General features: G+C 40.9%; 1 protein-coding gene across 2 annotated transcripts in view; it reads left to right on the forward strand.

Moving 5' to 3' along the window:
* LOC308561856 (uncharacterized protein) overlaps positions 1-21,867 on the forward strand; it is a 54,992-nt gene that overhangs the window by 17,962 nt on the left and 15,163 nt on the right. Inside the window, exons 2-3 of one of the 2 annotated variants that reach the window (XR_013999561.1) lie at positions 738-824; positions 17,579-17,655. Coding sequence is in view for 1 of the 2 variants with exons in the window: in XM_081147387.1 (XP_081003513.1) it covers positions 786-824 (39 nt within the window). In the remaining variant the exon portion in view is untranslated. The remainder of the gene's footprint in view (positions 1-737; positions 825-17,578; positions 17,656-21,867) is intronic. The other variant, XM_081147387.1, reaches the window with a different exon arrangement.

A 21,867-nucleotide genomic window follows, 5' to 3' on the forward strand; every position in this document is an offset into this window, starting at 1 on the left:
CCGTAGGCCGAGAAGGCAAAGTGTTTTAAAAAGGACTCCGTTTGCTGCAGCCTTTGGGTAAAACAGGAACCCTTATTGCCTGTAAAAGTCAGCGCTTCCTACACTCTTTTGAATTTTGTGAATATTCTCTCAGGCTTCAGGGAAGATTTTTTAAATAGAATTAAAAAAAAAAAAAAAGAAGTGAAAGATAATTCCTTTAGACAGGCTTCCTCCTTTTTTGATACTATATACTTTATACCAAGCAAGGCAACTTTTGGGGGCGGAGGTTGGTTTGAAAGCCTTCCTGCTCATGAATCACGTTATTATCATTACATATTTGTTTATGGTTTTCTCCCAAATAGCTCAATTTATAGGTTGCAAACACACTTCAAAAATTTTCTCACTAACAGAAGAACAGGATGCGCTTCAGAAGTAAAGTTTGCTGTGTTGTTACTTAGTGTTTGCTTTTATTTTATCACTGCCATCTCCATTGGGTTCCATGGAATGAAAATTTGATTGCAATGTGGGAAATTCATAGATTACCCTCAATAACCAGAGTCGAAGTTTTTTATTATTATTTTGCTGGATTCTGGTGAGAAGCTCATTTAAATAAATAACATATTCTGACCTAGAATCAAAGGTCTGAATTCTCCTTGGAGTCACCAGTAATATGGCACCTACGTGATATCTTTAGCGGTGAACATATTTCCGCCTAAAGAGCCTGGTATAAAAAACCCCACTGTCCACTTTATTTCCAGGAACAGAACTAACTGCACCACTGCCCGAGAAGCCCAAGAAACTGGAATATGCGAGAAACTGTTCCAGGTCCCCAAGGAAATCGCTGTGTGAGTATCTAATGCTTATATCATCTAGTGTCAGAATAGATGGTAACTGGGGAGAAACTGATGGATTGGTTTAGTTGTGAAGCGTATCTTTGCAAAATTTAGTACAATGACAGTAAATAGAAATTTTTGGCATAATCACTTCCAAGAGAGAGAAAATTTTCAAATAGCCACTTTGGAAGATTGCTTAATTCATGTTTATAAATTAGATTAAAGATGAAAAACATTTAAATGTTAAGAGTATCGTCTAATGTGCCTCAAAGACTTCAATTTATGTGCAGAATGACAGTTACCAGATTCTAATTAGATAACAGGGAGGATTATGCTTTGATGGTGGGCACAGGCCTTGCTTACTAGGGTCCAAGTTTATCAATCTTAGGCAACCTCTTTTTTTCTGATCAGACTAAATGAAGTTTTCTTTTCATGGGAATTAAAAAATTTAAGATCAGAGTATTTGGTTTTGGTTTGATATTATAAATTTCATTGTTAATTGATTTTTATTTTTATTTTTTAATTCTCATCTGAAAATATGTTTATTGATTTTAGAGGATGGGAGAGAGAGAGAGTCGGTTGCCTCCCCTATGCTCCCTGATCGGTGATCAAACCAGCAACCTTGGCCCATTGGGATGACACTCTAACCAACTGAGCTACCTGGCCAGGGCCTACAATGAATTTAATGTTTTCATTTAACTCTGGTTATTAATACATTATGTCATAAAAGTACCAGCAACCAATGATCTCTTCTCATAGCCTTGTTTGAGGATCAGTGCAGAAAGAAAAGAACTGTATTTAAACTGAACTTGACATTTCCCTTTCTGCGCCTCATGGCTATTTACTCTCAGCTTTAGCAGTCGGCCAGAGCCTTTGCTCTTCATTCATTCATTCATTCATTCATTCATTCATTCATCCATTCACCCTGCAAAATATTATTGAAACGCTCCTATGAGTTCTTCATATTCTGCTAAACTTAGAGAATGCAAAGAAAGTTAGGTCCCATCCTCTCAAAAATATTTCCTCTGCCAGGAACGGGGCACATAAGTCTGTAAAATACCCCAGTGCCTCAAGTTGCGAAGATCACATCTGCACGGTGCTTTATGGAGCCTGGAGGAAATACCTGCCCAAGACGGGGAGACCCCAGGGAAGGCCCCCTGGAGGGTGCTCCCTGAAGAGCGTTTTAACAAGAAGCAGCCGTCAGCCAAGGGACGTGAGGAGGGGATGTAGTGACAGTGAGGTGGAGCAGTTTTAGCAAAGGGAAGATGCAGTGTAATCTTGGGGGTGCTCTGACGGTGTGTGTTAAAAAGAAAAGAGACAACTGTTAGGTCCCTGGACTTAAAGTTAATGTTCACGTTTCCTGGAGGGAAGGGGCGCCGCGATGGGCTGTGTAGTGCTATTGAGCGATGTCCCCAGGATGTCACTGTAGTCATCTTAACGTTTTACTATTCCATGTACCATTAGGCTCCGCATACTCATTTACACGCGGGCACTAACAGACTCGGCAAGCTAGCGGACGGCCAAGTTCAGTGGTAGGAACTGTAAATTGCTGTGTAAAATAGTGGTGTTTCCATCCTGGGTAATTAGACATTATATGTTACAGAAGAAGGCCTTTTTTGAACCTGGAGGCAAGTTTTCATTACACTCCTTCCTGACTTCCCCAAGGAGTCAGACAACTGTAGTTAACTTTTAGAATAATTTAACTGTACAAGTCCGTAGGGTAAGAGGAAAACTCCAATAGTAATTAAGATCCTAATTATCTAGGATGCCTGTACATTAAGCTCAGGATAGGGAAGTACCAGAAGAACCTAAAAGGAAATGGAAGCTTATTTCAAGTTTTGTCTCATGCTCTGAGTTTGTTTTTTTTTCACTCTTAATTGGGGGGCCATTGCCTTCTGTGTCACATGAAGGACCAATTAATCTCTAGGTGGGTAAGTAATGGGCGCGTTAGCTCCACTTACGGGAGGGTAATACATCATAGAGGGCTACGCTTGTCTGGGAGTAAAGCTAAAAGCTTCATTTCATGACCTTTTAATTTCTGTCATGTTAAAATAGCCTCCAGGGAATAAATTCATTTCCACATCTGGAAAATGGAGAGTGCATGCCCCACTTAATTTTTGTGGCCAGGTAATTTATCGAGATGGAGCATCGCGAGTGTGGGAGTGTGTGGGAGGTGTGCTGTTCTTTCTGGTGCTCTGGAAGAACCTCAGGACCCTTCAGGCTCCAAAAAATCGTGTTTCCTCTGTCTCAGGAGCTCTTTCAGACCCAAGCCTGGGCTGCGAGCTGTGTTAGGAGGGCCACCCTTCTCAGTTGCCCTGGGATAAGACACGGGCAGGACGCTGTCAGTCAGCGCTCTGCTCGTCCACATCTGTGCCATTGCATGTGAGACCAAAGAGCCTATTTACCGTTGCTTCAAAAAATGAGCTGTGTTCATCAGTATCCTTGGCTGAATTGCTATGAGATGACCTCAACTTTGAAAGGCACTCAGTTCTCTATCATCAGGACTCTCAATGAAGAGATAAAAATTTAGAAATTAGAAGACATGATGAGTAGCCTTTCTTCCAAGGTCAGACACGAGGTCCTCAGAGCTAATGGGAGACATCTTTCTAAGCCAGAGCCAATGAGCCCGACCAACATAACAAACTGCTGGTGCCAGCCTGGAACCATCTCGAACGTCAAGGGAGATGCTTTCCATTTGCAGCATTTGATTTCCTATAAATATTTAATGAAAATATTATTAGACTGTTCGGCTGAGGGAAATAAACGGACGGCGTGAGTCTCTAAAGACGCTTACTTAACATTCACTAAATGAAGTGGCTTCATCATTTATTTTGCATATTATATTAGCCTTCTGAGAGGTTTTGTACTTTGCAACTTTTTAGCACTATTTAAAGGCAGCGTTACTGTCCTGGTTGTGAGTCTGTGGTGTATGTTTATGGTTATTGGGAAAGTAGGGCTTTTTACAGGAGGAAGGAAGACTGTCCCGCACCTGCCGCAGGGTGGAACTAGGTAGCTCTGACTCTGAAGGGCCACTTGCCTTCACTGTGGCCTCACGGAGTCTTACTGCGAATACTGACTTTATACCACGTGAAGGGACACTGGGTTTCTGGAGAGTAGGACTTGCATGATTCAGTTGATAAGGTGGGAAGCTTTTTAGGCATCGTGTGAGCTTTGAATTCCCTGGGAAACTGGGCGCCCCCTGTTCTGAGTCCTGATTATTTGCAAGCTCTGTGTTAGCGAGGCGATGTGACGAAACATGCGGAATCGCAGCTTTTAGAGAACTGGTACAAGCCCATGTGTACATTTACATATAAAATGTCTCAAATTGTCTTTCCAAATGCTGCATATGTTAGTTTTGAAAAATACTATTTAAGTATTATATAGATGTATGTAAGATAATAAAGTGCATCGGAAGGCAAAAGTCTGTTCTAAGATGTTCTATGGAAAGTCAGGAACAAAAAAGGGGGCTGACTCTTTTTTTGAGGAAGTTAGTGCGCGCGTGCGTGTGTCTGTGAGTGTGCATGCACTCATGTCCTTACATTATTGTGGTATTTCCTCTTTAGTTTACCCCAAAATCATAAGAGGAATAAATCTATCACCTTATTTCTTCAGGGTGAGGCATGGCCAGCACTCGCCCAAGCTGGCTTCCATCCCCAGTATTTGTGAGACAAAGAAGACATGAAACCAGACACAGAAAAATACCACTTACTATTGTATATAGTCCAAGGCGGCCCTGCAGGCAAGTGGGAAAAGATTGCTGTTTCAGTAAATGAGACAGTGCCAGCTGGGTACCTGTAAAGAAGAAAAGAACCTGGACTCTATACCATATGTGGAGTAGCAGCTGCGGGTGCGTCGTAGAATTCGGAAGGCACAACAGGAAAGATTTTAGAAGATATGGAAGAACGTCGTCATGACCTTGGGTAGAGAAATATTTTTAAACAAGAATCCCCAAAGCATTAACAATAACAAAATTGGACTACATCAAAATTGTGGATCATAAGTCACCAGTAAGAGAGAAAAGACAGGTGAAAATATTTGCAAAACACATAATGTAGAAAAGACTCATATCTAGGATACAGGGGGGGAAAGATAAATCAATAGGAGAAACACAGAATCCAAACAGAAATGGGCAACAGACTCAACCAGGCACTTCTCAGAACAGGTATCAAAATGGTCAATGAAAACATGGAAAGGCGTGAGACGTCACGGATCCCTGGTTGAATGCAAGTAAGAACCACTATAGGGCTCCGCCGAACAGCCTCCTGATGGCTGTAAAGGTTGACAGCACCAGTTTCTACAAGAGTTTGGAGCAATAGCATCTCTCATACACTGTCTGGGGTGGGAGGCAGTAAAATTTAGTATAAACCGTTTGGTATTATCTATTGACTGAAAGTAGAGATCTTCTATGATGTTGAAAATCCCACTCTATGTTCAATATATATGGGTGCTCGGGTGCAGCGAGACTTGTCAGAAAGTGCTCCTGCAGTGTTAGTCATAATTGACAAAAACTGGAGTAACGTAAGTGGACATGGAGAATGGGGTCGATGAGTGATTGTGGTGTAATTATACAATGAAGCCACCTACTGCCTGAAAATCAGCAAAATTCAGCTATACCTACTACGTGGATGACACGCATAAGCACAGTGCCGATTAAAATGCACTAGACATGGAAACATTTTTTATTTTAAGAAGGTGTTCATTCAAAAAAACCAAATGCATATATATGTGTTTCAGGGATACACGTGTTAGCGAGTGATTTTTATTAATTGGATGATCCGCTGTATAACCCACATTTATCCTTTCAAAGCACTTCTGCATTTTGGAGTAGATGCAGTCTAACCGAAAGTAATAGAACAGGAGAAAATAAAAGAAAGAAGAACCTGCTGCAAACTGATGACACTGCTGGTCTCTCGAGAGAGGCCATCATTTGGAATGAGCTTTCATGAATGAGGCCAGCTTGACGTCTCGATGTGCTCGGGAAGGTGCATTGTTTTTGTTAGGCTGACGTGATCATATCAGAAAAGCAGCCTGCAGACCGTGATGTGGGCTCCAGGACCAGTGGTGGATCTGATCGGACGCACCTGGAAGATGTTTTCCCAGACTTGTGACGATTCAGTCCAGTTGATCGATGCGGTTAAGCCTGGCTCCCTCCTGACATAGGGTATTGCAGTGAGAAGGCCAGGCCCAGGCAGGATCAGCGCTCTGCGGCAGTGGGGGACATTTAGGAGACACTGTCACCCCCTTTCTTCATGACTTCGGAGAAGGCGAATAGATTTTGTGGAACGGCACCGTCGCCTTTTCCTCTGTAAGTCAAACTTTTTGAGTGGACGTTTGCTCCGTGTAGCGTTTCTCCGCCATATCACCAGTACATGGCCACATGTAAATCTCCTGGGGTAATGAGTCTGTTTTTCTCCTGCTATAGAAAGAATTGAACCCGAAATACTAAAGAAAATCAATATACTGAAATCCAGGTAAAGAACTCCTAATTTGTTCTTCAGAATGTCGAAGCTAAAAAAAGGGTACTGCAATTCTCCCCTTAAGCTCAAAAAAAATAATCCTGTAATATAGAGTGGGATCTAGGTGAATAAGTGGAAAACATTCATGCCTTAGAAGAGAAACCTGAGACTAGCAGATGCTATAAATCCGATATTTGAACATTAATTTCGACATGAAAGGGAATTTTCAGGAGGGTTCTCGTGATGAGGTGTCGCTCCGTGGAGCTCACTGATAAGATCCTGAACGTACAATGTCACGCTGTTTTCTGTTTTTACCGAGGATATAAATTTAACCCACAGGAGCATAAATTCAGTCATATATATTGAGGACTGTTTTGATAGCAAAGGACATTGCACTGAACAACAGACTTATTGGAAGGGAATCCACAGAGCCTGTTGCTGTGTAGTTATTGGGTGACAGCCCTCACCTGTCGAGCACGACTTCTACGTACGTCCCAGCCAAAGCCCATGGGAGAGTGGGACGCACTGTCAGGGACCTTTGCCGCCATAGACTTCTTCAAGGTTGATGCTGTATGTCATCAGCCTTAAGCGCAATTCAGAGATCAGACGGCAAAGGCATATGTAGCTCTGTGAATACAAGTCACTTCTGCAATGTTTACAAACGCTGATAGACGGCAGAGATCGAGTTTTTTGCTTTCTTAGCATTTGTCAACCTCAGATGAAGAATATAAAATTCCCAATGGAGTAAATCTTCTGATGATTGAATTTTATCATATAAAACAAAGTCAGATATAATAATGAAATATTTTTGATACATATTATTTGTGATCAGCACATTGGCCTAATAACAAGACACCCTACTTCTCTTGTAGACAAATGTAAAAATGTTTCTACAGGCTTGGGTACCATACATTGTGGGTACCCAAGAAATATTTGCTAGTTTGGTTTGTTTCATTGGTTTCCAGATCCTTAGGATCTTATTAAAGGAATGTTGATGAAAAATGACCCATCTAAATGCTTTGTGTGGTGAAGGTGAAATTAGATCGTACCTCCTCTTAGGCTTGCTCTTCTTACCCGAAATGTTACCACCATGTAGTGGTTACTTTATCACCAAATTTTTCTGGATGCAATTTGTTAGCAATACAATGAAACAAACTTTAAAGTCTGCATTTTGATGAGTTATATTACATTTCCCATGGTTTTCTGTACTATTTGCCTTAAATTGCACCTTTTATGACACATCAGAATACCAGTACTTAGTATAAAACGTGAATTTAAGAAGCACTGATAATTTCCCATTCCATACTGAATAAACTAAACTTACCTCTTTTATTAATAAAAGTTTGAAACATCCCTGTGTGTCAAATGTAGAACAATCAGGTGACCAGCTGTGAATTGCACCAACAAAATCACGTAGGACACATTGAGTGAGAAATTCACAGTCTGTTTGTGTTCGTTTAGAAACGAAGGCAGAGTTATCACATGGTGCTTATTTTTACTTCTTTCATCCACCAGGAATTTTACGGTTATGTCACTTACACGGGGTGGACTTTTTTTTTTTTTAGCATCATTTCTCACCTTGTGTGTCTGTCTGTAATTTGAAGTAGTTCCCAGTAGATGGCAGGATAGGTACCCTATTCGAGTGGGCCGTCATCACAACAGACGCATCCTCTATGATCATGGGTATTGTGGAAAATCATGGAAAGTAGCATCAGTGTTTAAAGAATAATATTTATTTTTAAATTAAAAAAAATGTAACTCAGCTAACAAAGGGAGGTTTGTATATAACAGAGTTTGACAAGCAAGGGTTTTAACAATGGTCAAATGCTCTGCAATCTATTTCTATCCCAGGCACTACAATAAATCTGAATATTCTCACTAGGATATGGAATATATCATAGTTGAAATCTTTATTGTGCTCTCTAATTTTGGAGATTTCAATCTTGCTTATTACCTACGTATCCTGACTTCCTACCTTTGATCCAACCTGACCCTTTGAAACTTGCTCTGTGTCTCAGCAGCAAAGAACAGCTAAGTGAGGACACTCCAGCCCGACTTATAGTAGCTTTTGGGACAACCTTGCTTCACACCCATCCCACTACCCTTTTCCTGTTTCAGAGACCCTGGCGCAGGCTGTGTCTGCATTCCCACTCTCTTCCAGCCTTTGATTTGTACATTGGTTTTGTTTTTCTAAGCTCAGTGCTAGTGTTCTCTAAGGATGCCCACTGAGCACCATCCCTGTCTCTCCCTCTCCAGGGGTAGAGGTAGGGGATACCCAGCTCCAGTTCATTCTCTTGATCTGCCACCGGCCTCCTGACTGGATCTACCGCAAATCTCCAGGTGAGGATAACATTCTCTGCGGTTAGCTGCCTAAAACCTAGTATGACTCACAAATGATGATGATTTTGATTTCTGGCAGAATTCTTAGAAAGACACTACAGCTCCTCAGAAGGCGGATTAGCACTCGGGATGTGAGGTGCTTAAATGTAAATGTCTCTCTGGTACCCCAGAGAGCTGAAAAAGCCTGCCCAGGCATTGCAGTTACAATGTAGGCATTTCTGATTTTCAATTCAGACAGGTACCTGCCGAACAGAAAGCTGAGAGAAGAGATAGCTTTGTTTCTCCAACGCAACACTTCATTTTCCAGCTTTAATTAAAACAGATGTCTCATGTGAAGATTCTTTTATTTATATAAAGTGCACTGCTACAACCTAGCTTTGCACTGCCTGAAAAGCCTTTATTGACCAGAGAAAATGAGGCCAGGCTCACCCAACTTCATTGAATCCTCTGACATTTCAAACATTTCAATTTCAAGGGCTCTTCCCAGCGCCTTTCATACTAAGCCCTTTGTGAGCTCTATGCACAGGTCTGCACAAAGCCAGACGAGTTGCCAGGGGAAGAGTGAGAATGACAGTTGACCAATCCTTGACTTTTCTTCTTGAATTTGTCAAGACCACTCACTAGGAAGTGGATTAATGGTCACAGAAGCCTCTCAGTAGAAGTCCCCGAGGCTTCGGGGCTGACAGTATGAGTCCTCTAAGAAGGGCAGCTGCATTCCGCTCAGGACGCTCCTAAAGTTCTCTGTCCAGGGCTGGAGGTATTGAAGATGGAATTATTTTGTGAAACTTAGTTTAAGATATTTTCCCCTCTGGTTGTTTAACAGGTGGATAGATTTTCTTTTTCTTTATGCAGTGTCCCTCTACTTACGTCCTACGTATGTGATAAGGAAAGGTCGTCCTCTCTTCCATTTCCAGCATTCTGTCTTTTACCCTGTCTCATTACTTTCACTTTCTCTAAGTACTATACTATTTCTTCCCACTAGGTACCCAAGGGAAGCATTATTTTTTCTTCTTTTTTGGCTCCTGTTATACTAGGATGCTGCCAATTATAATGCAGAAACTTTGAGAAGTAGGTCTCCCCATTATATTTCCCTTTGAATACGTGGTTCAGTATTTCACATGAAATGAACACCAGTAATTTTTCCCCAAGATTGATTGATTGACTTACCTTTTCAATACGCAGTGATGTAGCAGCCTCATGAAATGTTAGCGTTTGTTTCCCATATTGCTTTTCTGACAGAATATGCATTATACAGGGTATTTCCTGCACTTTAATTGAAAACAGGTGTTATAGATCATCCTCAGAAGGCTGTAAGTGCGCTTAAATTCATACATCTTGGGTGAGCATTCTTTTTTGCTGGCTAAAGTTGAATAAGATGATTTGCATTTCTTTGGGGAAGTGAAAGAAAACAAAAATAATTGCATGTAACATGGTGAATGCTCCATAGTAAACATCAAGTAGAATTAGCCTGATTTGAATAAATATGTTCAATTATTATAAGTGTTAAAATTTAACTTTGAGATTTTTCAAAATATTTTTTATGAAATTATATTTAAAAAGAAGAGTTTTATTCATAAGCATTCTAAATAGACGAGCAAAAGGTAAGCCGATGATTGCAAATATTGTCAACAGCAATGCTAATCGTGATAGCAAAACTGACAGGAGTGAAGTTACATACCACCTGTAGCAAGTCATACAGTGATTTAATGATCTTCTCTGGGAGTATTTCTTCTTTACAAAGGGAATATATGTCTATATATAAAGAAAATTGATTATTCTATTTTCCTTGTAAAATCTGAATTGCAAATTTTAAGGTATCAGACTTGTCAATTTTTTTGGAGTTATTTGCACTTTAGAATTGGAAATTATTTAAATTCAAAGCTTTATTCAATTTAAATACAAGTATAAAATGGTAAGTGACATTAAACACTAGAGATTTTAGGTATTTCAATAAAATATTCAGGTTTAACTTGAATAATTTAGACTTTTCAGACTAACTAGCAATATGGTTTACAGACAGACCTGTAAAAATATATTTTGAAAGATATTTGCTAACACTCCACTTTTTCAACACACTCTTCTATATAGAATAAGCCTGGATCTGAAACGGCTTCTTCTTATAAAAACATAGATAACGTGAAGCCCTAATGGTGCCTTTATTTAGAATCTGTTCATACCCACTATATCCAAAAATCATTTATTTGATTTCTAAGAATTTAGGGGATTTTTTTAATTTTTTTTTTTTTTAATTTTTATTGAGAGACTGATGACAAGAAGCAATCTTTAGAAAAGATACATGCTCCAGGAAAGAGTCCAGTCTTAGACGTAGGCTGAGTCACTTAGTCCGGTAATAGAGTTAGACTGACCAAGGATGAATATGTATCAGTTCTCAGTTGGGGTGGGGTTTAAGAGACAAATGTGCAAAATTTAGACTTGGAACACTAATGTTTGATTTATGACTCTTATTATTAATCCATTGAACTCCCTTTGGGGAGAGTATGTGATGTATTACGAAGAAATACTTGTGTTTGGGGAAGGGAATGAGACTTCAGAATTCATGCTTAATAACATTCCTTCAAACTCAGGAGAGTCCTGCTCATTAGAAGCTTCTGCTATGCTGAGCTTTGGCACGAGCTGGGATGTGCATGTCTGTGGAGAAAGACTGGACCCGAATTTCATCTCTCAGCATTAAAAAGAGAACTTAAAATAGCTCAGGAATAGATGGAAAGAAGAGAGGCCAGGAAGACTTTATGAAGAGAGGGAAAGAAAAGTCTCTAGTTATGGTAAAATTAGCAAAAGGAAGAAATGTAAGGGGGTTTTAAAGAAATTAGCTCTGGATGTATGAGCCTGTGAATGATCAGAAATGCTTTGGGACAAGAGAACCATCTGCAGGATCCAAGGGTGGGGGGAGCTGATGGCTGGTTAAAGTCTCCTAATAAAAATGATTAAAAGAACCATTTTAAAATTTATATTGTACCTCAAGCTCAAAACAGGACAATGTTTCATCTCTGTCGTAGTTAAACATTTGCAGTGCATGCATCACTTACCAAATGAAATAAACACTTCAAAGCTGTCAATTAATTGAAAAGTGGAACAATAGAAATCTCAAGAGCTTCGGGGGCAAGTACATCAGGTAAAAATAAACATTCCTTCAAACGATGAAAAACAAACACTTTCCAGCTCATTTCCTACATTGCGTTCACAGAGACACATTGAAATCAAGGTCGTGATGTCTCAAAATATTCCCTGTTCATAGCCATTAATTCCCAGACTTATTCATCTCTGCTAAAATAACAAAGGACTGACCTGACTACTTAATTAGGCAAGGAGGTGAGACATATTCTGTCAAAGAAAAAATAGTAAATAAGCCAGAAATGATTGTTTTTTTCATAATAACTTCACCTCCTTTCTAATGTTAATGTATACTTCTTTTCAGAAAAAACACACACCTGGAAATACAGAAATTACAAATTATAAAACCACCTATAGTACCAGCCTCTACAGGTGTTTGGACATATTACTTACCTATATCCATTCTGATGCACGTCACATACCAAAAAAAAAAAAAAAAAAACCACTTAAAAATTCTCTATCTTCAAAAGTATGTACATGTATCATTTCATTTTTACTATTTTACTCTCGTGCTTTAGGTATTTCTCAAATAAACAGCATAGTTTTGGAATTTATTGCCTTTATCCAAATGAAAGGGTTGTTTTCACCTAATGGAGAATTTATTTTTATACATTTATATCTGGCACACCTTTTTATGTATTATTTTTTTATGCAATTTACAATTATTTTCATTAATTGTACTATTACATATGTATATTTTTGGTTTTGCTCTTATTTTAAATAATTCAGAGTTTATACAATAGATTTAAAATAACATGTGGTGAGACATGGTTGTCACAGTTGCCATATTCAAGAACAATCCCATTGCTACTGACTGTCTTGATGTAGAATGACAAATTTAGCAAGTATTCTCTTGCCCCCCAATTTCTCTCAGTGCAATTAGATCTGCATCTATATACTTGTATAATTATTATTCATTTTTATGTCATGCTTTGAGAATGAATATTTGTGTTTTTGCAGTTTTGTTACCTTGATGCTCACCGGTTTTTTATTTTGTCATGTATTCATTTTGGTGCTTGGCCTAGTGGCATTCAAAAAGTATACGTTGAATTCATGACCAATCTAAACTTTAATGATACAGACTGGCCATCACAGAGACGATGATGTGAGAGGGAACCTGGGCTTATGCCATCCTAGAGACCTAACCTCCTCTGTTTCAGAGTTCATATTTTCCATTAGGAATTGTCAGTTAGGAATTGCGTTGAATCTGTAGAGTGCTTTGGGCAGCATGGGCATTTAATGATGTTAATTCTTTCCAATCCATGAACATGGTATATGCTTCTGCTTGCTTGTACTTTCCTCAGCTTTTTTCTCCAGTGTCCTATACTTTTCTGAGTACAGGTCTTTTACCTCCTTGATTAAATTTAGTCCTAAGTAGCTTTTTTTTTAAACTCCAGTAGTAAATGGGATTGTTTTCTTAGTTTCTCTTTCTGGGAAACAGGAGAGAAAATGGGGGACACTGATAATAGTGTCAGCAGTTAAAAAGACCCCAAAGAACTGCATTCTTAGCAGCATTTTGTTCAAAGGGAGCCAGTGATAGCTGCATTAGCAGAATTTTGGTAGGGCTGCAAAACAACTTGAACTTCATAAGATTAGAGCTTTAACAAGCCTAATTGTGTCAGGATTTCACTGTTTTACTCCCAAATTCCTAGGTAAAGAAATTCTTAGGATTCTAATAACAGACAAGTAGGGAGGAACTCCACACAATGAAGACCCCAGGACAATTCTGGATGTCAAGGAATTAATGATCAGGGGGCAGAGCAGGTACATAGAAAAACAATAATCCTTATATTTGGGATGATGCTAGACAGGGACTTTTAAAGCTTGATGCCAGTCAAAGTTTCTGCTTGCTTTTGTTGGTAAGGCAGCTGGGTAGGTCCTTAAGGCATACATGTGAAAACTAAGGCTTTAAAACATGATTCACATTCAGGGTTCAGGATGATGAGCCCACACACACCTCTGCTAATATCACCCCGTGTCCCAAGCTGTGTGTATGTTCCGTTGTCAGGCGGGGAATCCTCTGCTCCATGTTCTCCGCTGCAGAACATACACGGCATCATTGCACAGTTTCACTTCCAGACGCTTTAAGGGGGCCTGGCAAGTTCCATAAAAGTCCCTGGGGGATTTATAGTGTAATTGAAGGGAAAATGACATTTTTACAATAGTGAGTTCTCTCTTACAGGAATATGTTCTCTCTCAGGTCACTGAGGTCTCCTTTTATGACTTTCAGGGAAGCTTTAGAGGTTTCCTTTTCTCTTTTTTTGTTGTTGTTATTTGTGAGTTCTAAAGTGCCTTTTTTGGTATGTGCCACATTTTCTTTCATTATAGTTTCTCTTTGATAAAAAATGGCACATAGGTAGGAAAATTATATATGTATGTTAAACTTTATTTAATTTGGCCACTTGTTTAATTCTTTTATAAGTTGAAAAGTGGGAAATTCATTTCCTTACATATTCGCTGTAGATAATACGTTTGAAAATATTGGAATTTTGAATTCCGGATCCCAATATTCATTTCTTAGCTAAATCTGTATTGCATGTTTCATGTGGTAGGGGGAGTCAATGTTTCCTTTTATAGCAAACATAAGTTTGGTGTAGACTTGCTACCACGGAACCCAAACTTAGTGTGACCTCCTTCATCTTATGTGGTTCCCAAAGGTGAGTGTGGAAGATGTTATATTGCAAGTGCCCCGTAGCCTGTCTCTCATTCCAGGTTTTATTGGGTTTCCTTCCATTGACTTCCGTGTGGTTTGTTCCTCTGTATAGTCAGGAGGCAAGTAGAATGTCTCCTTTCTCCTGTCTGTTTATGTCTATACTAATTCCAGGAGAAAATAAAAATTTTATTCTGTAGATATTACTTTGATATACTTCTGAATTTATTGAACTCTATTAATGAGTTATATTTTAGAATTAGGGGCAGTGAAGTTAGATAAGTGTGCTCAGATGTTATCTTACCCGAAAGTGCACAATATTTTTTAAGTATCATTTTTGTTTAACCCGAAGGTTTAACATATCAAAGTAACTAGGGTATTGCTTTTTGAAAGAAATTAGTTTTCGTCAATTCCATCTTTATGAACTTTGTCATTTTATTTTATACTTATTGAAAGACCTCTTTTAAATATATATGTATACAACCATAATCATGTAGCATTATTTACATACTAATATATGTACAAGTAAATATAAGGCAAACAAATTGATGTTATTTCTAAACTGTTTAAACATTCTGAGATTTACTATTTTTAATCTCTTTGCAACTCAGGTGCATGGTTACGTGATTAAGTAATTGATACTCTTGACCTGCATCTACTGAAACAGTTATTTGCTTTATCAGTTTGCTGCCCCTGAGTTTTCTAACCTTCACAGCTTGTGTCATTTAGAGCCTACTTGTTCCTGTACTATTTCCCCCAAACTCTGGGGTCTTATCTTGTATAATTGCCAAGGGGACTTGGAGAACTAGATTCCAATTTGCCTCACTTTTGTCTGTTATTAATTGTGTGCCCCCAGTAATCTATGTTCCTTTTTTATGTTTCGCCATTAGCCAATAAAGAAGAGTATTAGCTATGCAAAACTCCTGCTAAAAAATCAATTTAGATATTTGCAAACTGCATATTTCCAACTCTGTAGTATATTTCTTCAGGCAGAGTATCTTGGGGATTAGTCCAGAGATCTAAATATTTACCAAGCTCCCTGGGTGATGGTTACTCTCACTGAAGTTTGGGATCCACTGCACCATACATCAGAGCAAGTCTCGAAATTAGGCAGATACGGGTTCTCGTGAGATTGCTATTTGCTTACTATATGTAGGATTATGAAAATGGACATAGCAGGTGTGGTTCAATTTATCCATCTGAAGCATGCGACAGTATAGACCATAGTAGAGACTAGATGTGAAGAGATGGGGGAGTGATACCTACAGCCTCTCAGCTCCTTTCCTGGAACATGCTTCATTCATCAAATCTACGATGCCATTGATTCAAAGATGCATGATTATTTAAAGATGCATAAGGGAAGAAGAGGAATTACACTGTGGTACAATACTCAGCCATCCCTTAAACATTTTACTCTCTATCATTTTACCAAAATTGGGAGGTTTATCTTTTTTGCCTCCTATGTTACTTCTAATTCTGCAGAATGCGACCAGAGTTATTCAGACTGACTTTCAGAGCCCTGGTAGCCTGGCTCCCTATTAATTCCTCTGCCGTGTCTCCTTATGCTCTCCTCTGAAAACCTCTGCTCAAGTCAGGTCGATCTCGTCACGGTCTTCCGAACACACCAGGAGCCTTCCTGCCTCACTGCCTTACTCAGGCATCTCTGCCGCCAGCGCAAGCTTCATTCCCTTCTCCTTCCCCGAGGGTTGCCTTGGCCACAGGATCCTCTCCTATCCTACACCACTCTCGTATTTCCCTGTCATGTATTCACTCGGCAAAGATTTCTCGGGACCTGTCATTACCAGGCAGGTGACTCAGACCAACAAAACCCCGGGGCATCAGGGAGCAACGCAGGGTTAGGGAGTCCCACAGAGCGTAGCACATGCACAGCAGAAGTCCTCTGACGTCGGAATTCATCCATTCTGCACAAGCGATTATAACGCCTCTACCCCTGCTCACGCTCACTGTTTTAAAATGTTAATGTATTCCTTCTGCATGAAAATTACATGTATCTACCTCTGTGTGCTCGTTAGTACAGCAGACCTGGGCCTCATACATTTTTACCACATTATTTGTAAGTTAGACTCACTTGTCATAGACAAGGTCTTCTACCTGGGAGAAATGGAGCCACGCTGTTCCGCCCAAACTCTTCCTCTGGCCTTTGCCTTGTGGCCTAGGCAGTGCTTTTCTATTTTTATTATTTGAAAGAGATGTTGTGCTTCCCTCTAATACTTGATGTCTAGGGCTCTCCCCACTAAAGCAATGCAGAGATTTATCTGTGTTCCACCTCTTCAAAAGTCAACAGTGTGGAGAAGGCCTGTGATGCGGGGTGGAGGGGATCAGTGGGGGAAGTCAAGGGGACATCTGTAATACTTTCAACAATAAAGATAAATTTAAAAAGGGGGTCTGCTGTTTTATGCAAATCAATAAAATAAGGAACACTGTACTTTAGTTAAAAGTAATTCCCAGCATGTATATATACACCCTTTTACATCTTTGATATAAATGGTGTAATTCTTCATACCGATGCTTTTCAACCTAATTACCAACTTATCTTGATGTAGACGTGTTTAGAGAGGATTTTAGTTGGAGAAGAGAGGGTTATGTTGAAGACAGGGGCTAAGATAGTGGAGTTGGAAAGACTTGACATACAAGATTCTCTAGGACTTAGTTTCTCCAGCTATAAAATTTTATTCTTTGGGGATGTTCTTTGGGGGAGCTGTGATGCTGGGAAAGAGGGTGAAATTGAGATTCAGAACAGGTGTGCTAATCCGGGCTCCACCCTTTAAAACTGGGTGTACTTCCAAAGCAAACAGGATTTTCTGCCCAGCCACCTCACAAGGTCCTTCTGAGAGTCAGATATGCATGAAAGTGCTTTTATAAATTAGAAGGTACTGAGTCCGATCTATTAATATCTATTGCTGGATCCCTGATTTACAAAGTGGCCTTGTTTATAGGAAATGTGCAATGAATTTTTTTAATTAAATATTTTTAAGTTGTAAAATGGTCGTCATTGATTCTGCGCTACTGAAATTTAACTGGTTGGCTATGAGGAAGTGGCTCCCCAATACCGAATGCCGCCTTGTTGCTATCAAGTGGTCATATTTTTTTACAAGATATGCAATCTTCGTTCAGTAGTATGCACTTGTAGGTAATGTCTTATCACATCCCTCTTTCCTTTTCTTTAGGAGAAAACGTAACATTTCCTTCTACGTAAATGCACCTCGTGTGATTTTTGTTCAACACTGGAGGTTTTTTTTAAATGGTAAGTTTCATAAAATAATCTCCTACTGTTCCTAAGTTTTGAATTTTCATTAATTCACCCTTGAAATGACTTTCTCTCCCTCCCTCTCTCTGATCTCCTATTAGGCTGAGTCTCATCTAATTGTGAGATTTCAAAGCAATTGCCTAGAGGAAGACTTTTTTTCTCTCTCTCTCTCCTATTTATTCTTTCAGAAACGAGTCAAGAAAAAGTAGTTTCTAGCTGTTACTGGCACACGGCTGGGCTTAGGAGAGCCATTCCAATTTCTAAACCCAACTGGTTTAATATGCAAATATCAATGGCTTGACTGGCAGAGAATTTAATCCTATTAAAGTCTCAAATTTATCCGAGTCCTTAGAAATCCCGATTAGCCTTGATAATCACCTGGCTGCTTTACTAGTATCTCAGGTGGATTCACATCCGTCTATGTGGGAAAATGCGATTTTGGCTGTAGTTGCTTCCAGGGTTCTCGTCTGTCTGAGAAATAGCCCAGCAGCATCTCTCTGACTTCTGAGTTTGAGTTTCAGGAATAAAATATCTAGCTGGATATTTTGCTACATATCCATTAGATTAAAAACTGTCCATCCATCCATTTGAAAAGTGTACCTACAGTCGAAACTTGATTGTTGGCAGTAGTTGACCTATTTCACTTACTATCCAGATACACGTACGCTTCTTCAGTTTTAAACCAGTTTACATGTCACGTGGTAACGGAGTCCTGCGACCTTTTCAAGTGCTCATACCTGTTCAATGGCTTATGGTGAACTGGGGACTGAAGCACATAGACATGCCCAACCAAGGTGTTTCCCCAATGCCATAAAAGCATAAAAAATAGGGTTTTGGAGGCATACTTTTCTGGGTTTGGCTACCATTTTCCCAGTCTAAGTTACATTTTTTCATCTGTAAAAAGCCAACTAATTTTACTTAATATTAATTGTTACCATTGCAACAATTAAATAGGGTGTGTTACCTGCCAGGGGTTACTTAGAGGCTGGCAATACCTGCAGCATTGGACAGCTGGGGACAAACAGTACTTTCCTGTCAATTTTGTTCTGGTAAGATGTGGCCATACTATCTATAGTTTATTCACAAAACCACTTCAAACTATGCACTGGTCCCAAGCAATGTAGCAAGAGACAGTAAAACCACAAGTGGTAAGCAGGAAGTTTAAATGAAACGAAAGGATCTGAGAATTTATAAACGTAAAATAAAAAGGAACACGTTAGTAACATTTCAACACAGCTAACTTAGAATGTCCTAAGACGCACATAAATGCCTATGCAGGAAAGGTAGAAACCCTAAATCAAAGATTGGGGGTCACAGTGTCGGTTACATTAACAGAGCACAGGAGGACAGGCAGGGTCTCCAGGAGCCCAAGGGTGCATGGAGGAAGCCCCGCGACCCTGTCAAGAGCCCTCCTAGAGAGGCTCCGAGGCCACATGGGGAAAGTGGCCCGGCTGGGCCCAGCCCCCAGCCTTCCCTGCCGAGGAAACAGGAATCCGGGAGGTTATCTCAGACCCACATTCCCCCGTCCAGCTGAGCACCATAGAACTGCCCCAGTACACGCCCTGCAGAGAAGTGCCACCCATCTGAGCCCTGCCCAGATCCCTCACCCACACAGTCATGACATAGGACATGTTTGGCTGGGTTTTTTGTTTAGAACACTAAGCAATAGGGTCGCTAGTTATACATAATAGATGCCAAGAAATACAGGTGAAGAACCCCTTGCCCGTTACAGTTACATACACAATTGTTGTGTTGGTTTGCATGTGTTAACTGTTCGGGTAGGGATGCTAACGTAATTTATTCCATTTGCTTGTTTCAGAAGATTAACTAACCCAGAGTTTTATTAATAAGTGTGGATAATCTTACCAATCATTATTGGCATTTACTATGTTAGTTTATAGAACTAACCTGTTGTAAAAATTCTTAGAAGGCACAGGGACATCAGATATTTGGGGAGGCAGCAGATGTGTTTATAGAAAAGTAAACTCGGTTCTTTATAGAAAAATCTGAGAATCAACATTGACTCTACCAAGCATGAGCTTGGAGACTATGATCTCTCTGGGTTTTAAATTCTTCATCTATAAAATTGTCTCAGTAAACTTAGTGAAAGCAAGACACAAAAATAAAATAAAATAAAACTGTCTCAGTAGATTGCTTATCCATAGGTTGCTTCCAACTCTATTTGAAAAACCTCTAAGCTGCTGCTGTCAATGTTTTATATTCTTTCATGAGATGGTGAGCACAAGAGGGGACGCAGGAGAGGGGCAAGCAAACTAAGTTTATTATACTCACAGGTCCCAGAGAGACAGTCATGACGGGGCCACATGAGGGGAGCACAAGGGAGCCGGCCCACCCAAGAGAGAACCGGGACCGGTGGGCAGGTGGGGCTCAAGGTGGGTACTCAGCGACTAAGTTCGAGGGATTTCGTTGGTGAGTTTCAGTCACTGGGTCACGGTCAGGGGAGAGCAAGAAGGTGAACCTGTCGCAGGGGCCAGCGTTCTCCTACCAGTGCACCTGGTCACCCGGGAGAGGGGTTCACAGCCTGTGTGGGGGGATGTTGAGGCAGCTGGAAACTAAGATGCTTTCAGATTTACAACAGTCATAAGGCTGTGCGATGGTCCCAATGGCTGTGTCCCTGAAATTCATGTGTTGAAATTCTAGTGTCCAATGGGAGGGGCAGTGTGGCCTGGGAGGTGCTCAGGTCATTAGAGCAGAGCCCTCATGATGGGATCAGGGTTCTTCTTATAGATGAGACCCCAGCCCCTTCTGCCACCTGAGGACACGGGGAAAAGCCTGCAACCTGGCAGGGACCCATAGGTCACCCTAAGGGCACCCTGACCTTAGGCCTCCAGCCTCAGGAACTGTGAGAAAGCAATGGGTTGTTCCTGAGCCCCCTGGGCTGTGGGGTCCTGATATGGACCCGAAGGTGCTAAGATAGGTGGCAGATCAGCTCGCCCTTGACCGTTTCCCAGTGAGAACTGCTTCTGAGCAGGAAGGAGCCAGGCGGACTGCCTGGTCCTCAGGCGTTGGACTGTCAGGCCGCAGCGGTGCCTTGGAGGATGCTGACCTGTGTGCCATTGATCACGGGCTCCGGATTGTCTCGTGGCTGACGGCCAGCCTCCAGCATATAAACGGATTGTATTTGTCCATGAAATTGACGCTTTCTCTGCAGTTGTCACACTGTGAGGTTACTAGTGATAGCTCCCAATTATGAAATAATGCGAGGGATCGCTGAAAGTTTGCCGTGGAAACTTTCTAATAACTGAGTTCCCTCGGCCTGTGAACCGCGCGGGGGAGCATCGGTCCTGCATGTGGCTTTTTCCTCCGGGCCCAGGTGAGTGAGCGACCCGGTGGATTTCACAGCAGCGTCTGCTGTCTCCTTGCCTTCATACGAGGTGGCACTCTGATCAGAGGTGGCAGAGCATGAAATTATGGCCGGCTGTAGAGATGTCACACGCTCTTTCCAAGCCCTCCCGCAGCCGGAGAGTTTCCTGATTCCCCGGGCGCACCGTGGGAAGGGACAGCGTGTTTTAACACGAGCGCAGTTACATCCCCGCCCGCTTCCCGCGCAGAGCCGCCTACTCGGGGTCGTTAGACGAGCCCTGGGAGGACGGGCGCTGTCGCCGGGCATCAGCTCGCACCCGAGAGCCAAACGGGATCGCCTGATGGAAACCGCTAATTGCGTTTTATTTTAAAACCGGTGCTCCTGTGCCTGGAGCAAGCCCCGAGAGTGGAAGGAAACCAGTCTATTTTCAACTTCTGTGGCAGAGTTCTTTATATAACAAGAGCTGTAAGCTCTTTCCTCGTCTGTGGAGAAGAGTGTTTCTGGGACATCTGCAGCGACTGCCACACGCGTGAAAAATAAGACATTCTGGAAATCTGTCTGCAGAATTACCAGCTTTATTTTTATGGAGAAAAGGAAAGCGTCCTTTGTGGGCTTCAACTTTATTGGAACATATTGATTGAGCACCTACTTTATTCCAGGAGATGTGCTAGCTTCTCGGGTACAAGAAGTGCGTAATTACACCGCCTGCCTTCCTGGGACTCGCCGGCTAGCAGAGGCTGCAGGAACGCAGGCGACACTGGCTCCCTAGTCAGAGGGGAAAAGATGGGAAAGTAAACAATTGCAACCCAAACATGACTAGGCTCAAACAAAGCGCTTAGGCCTCACACCAACTACAGGAAACTGAAGTCTGCAAAAATTAGCCT

Source organism: Miniopterus schreibersii (assembly GCF_964146895.1).
Source record: "Miniopterus schreibersii genome assembly, chromosome: 9".
Classification (NCBI taxonomy): domain Eukaryota; kingdom Metazoa; phylum Chordata; class Mammalia; order Chiroptera; family Miniopteridae; genus Miniopterus; species Miniopterus schreibersii.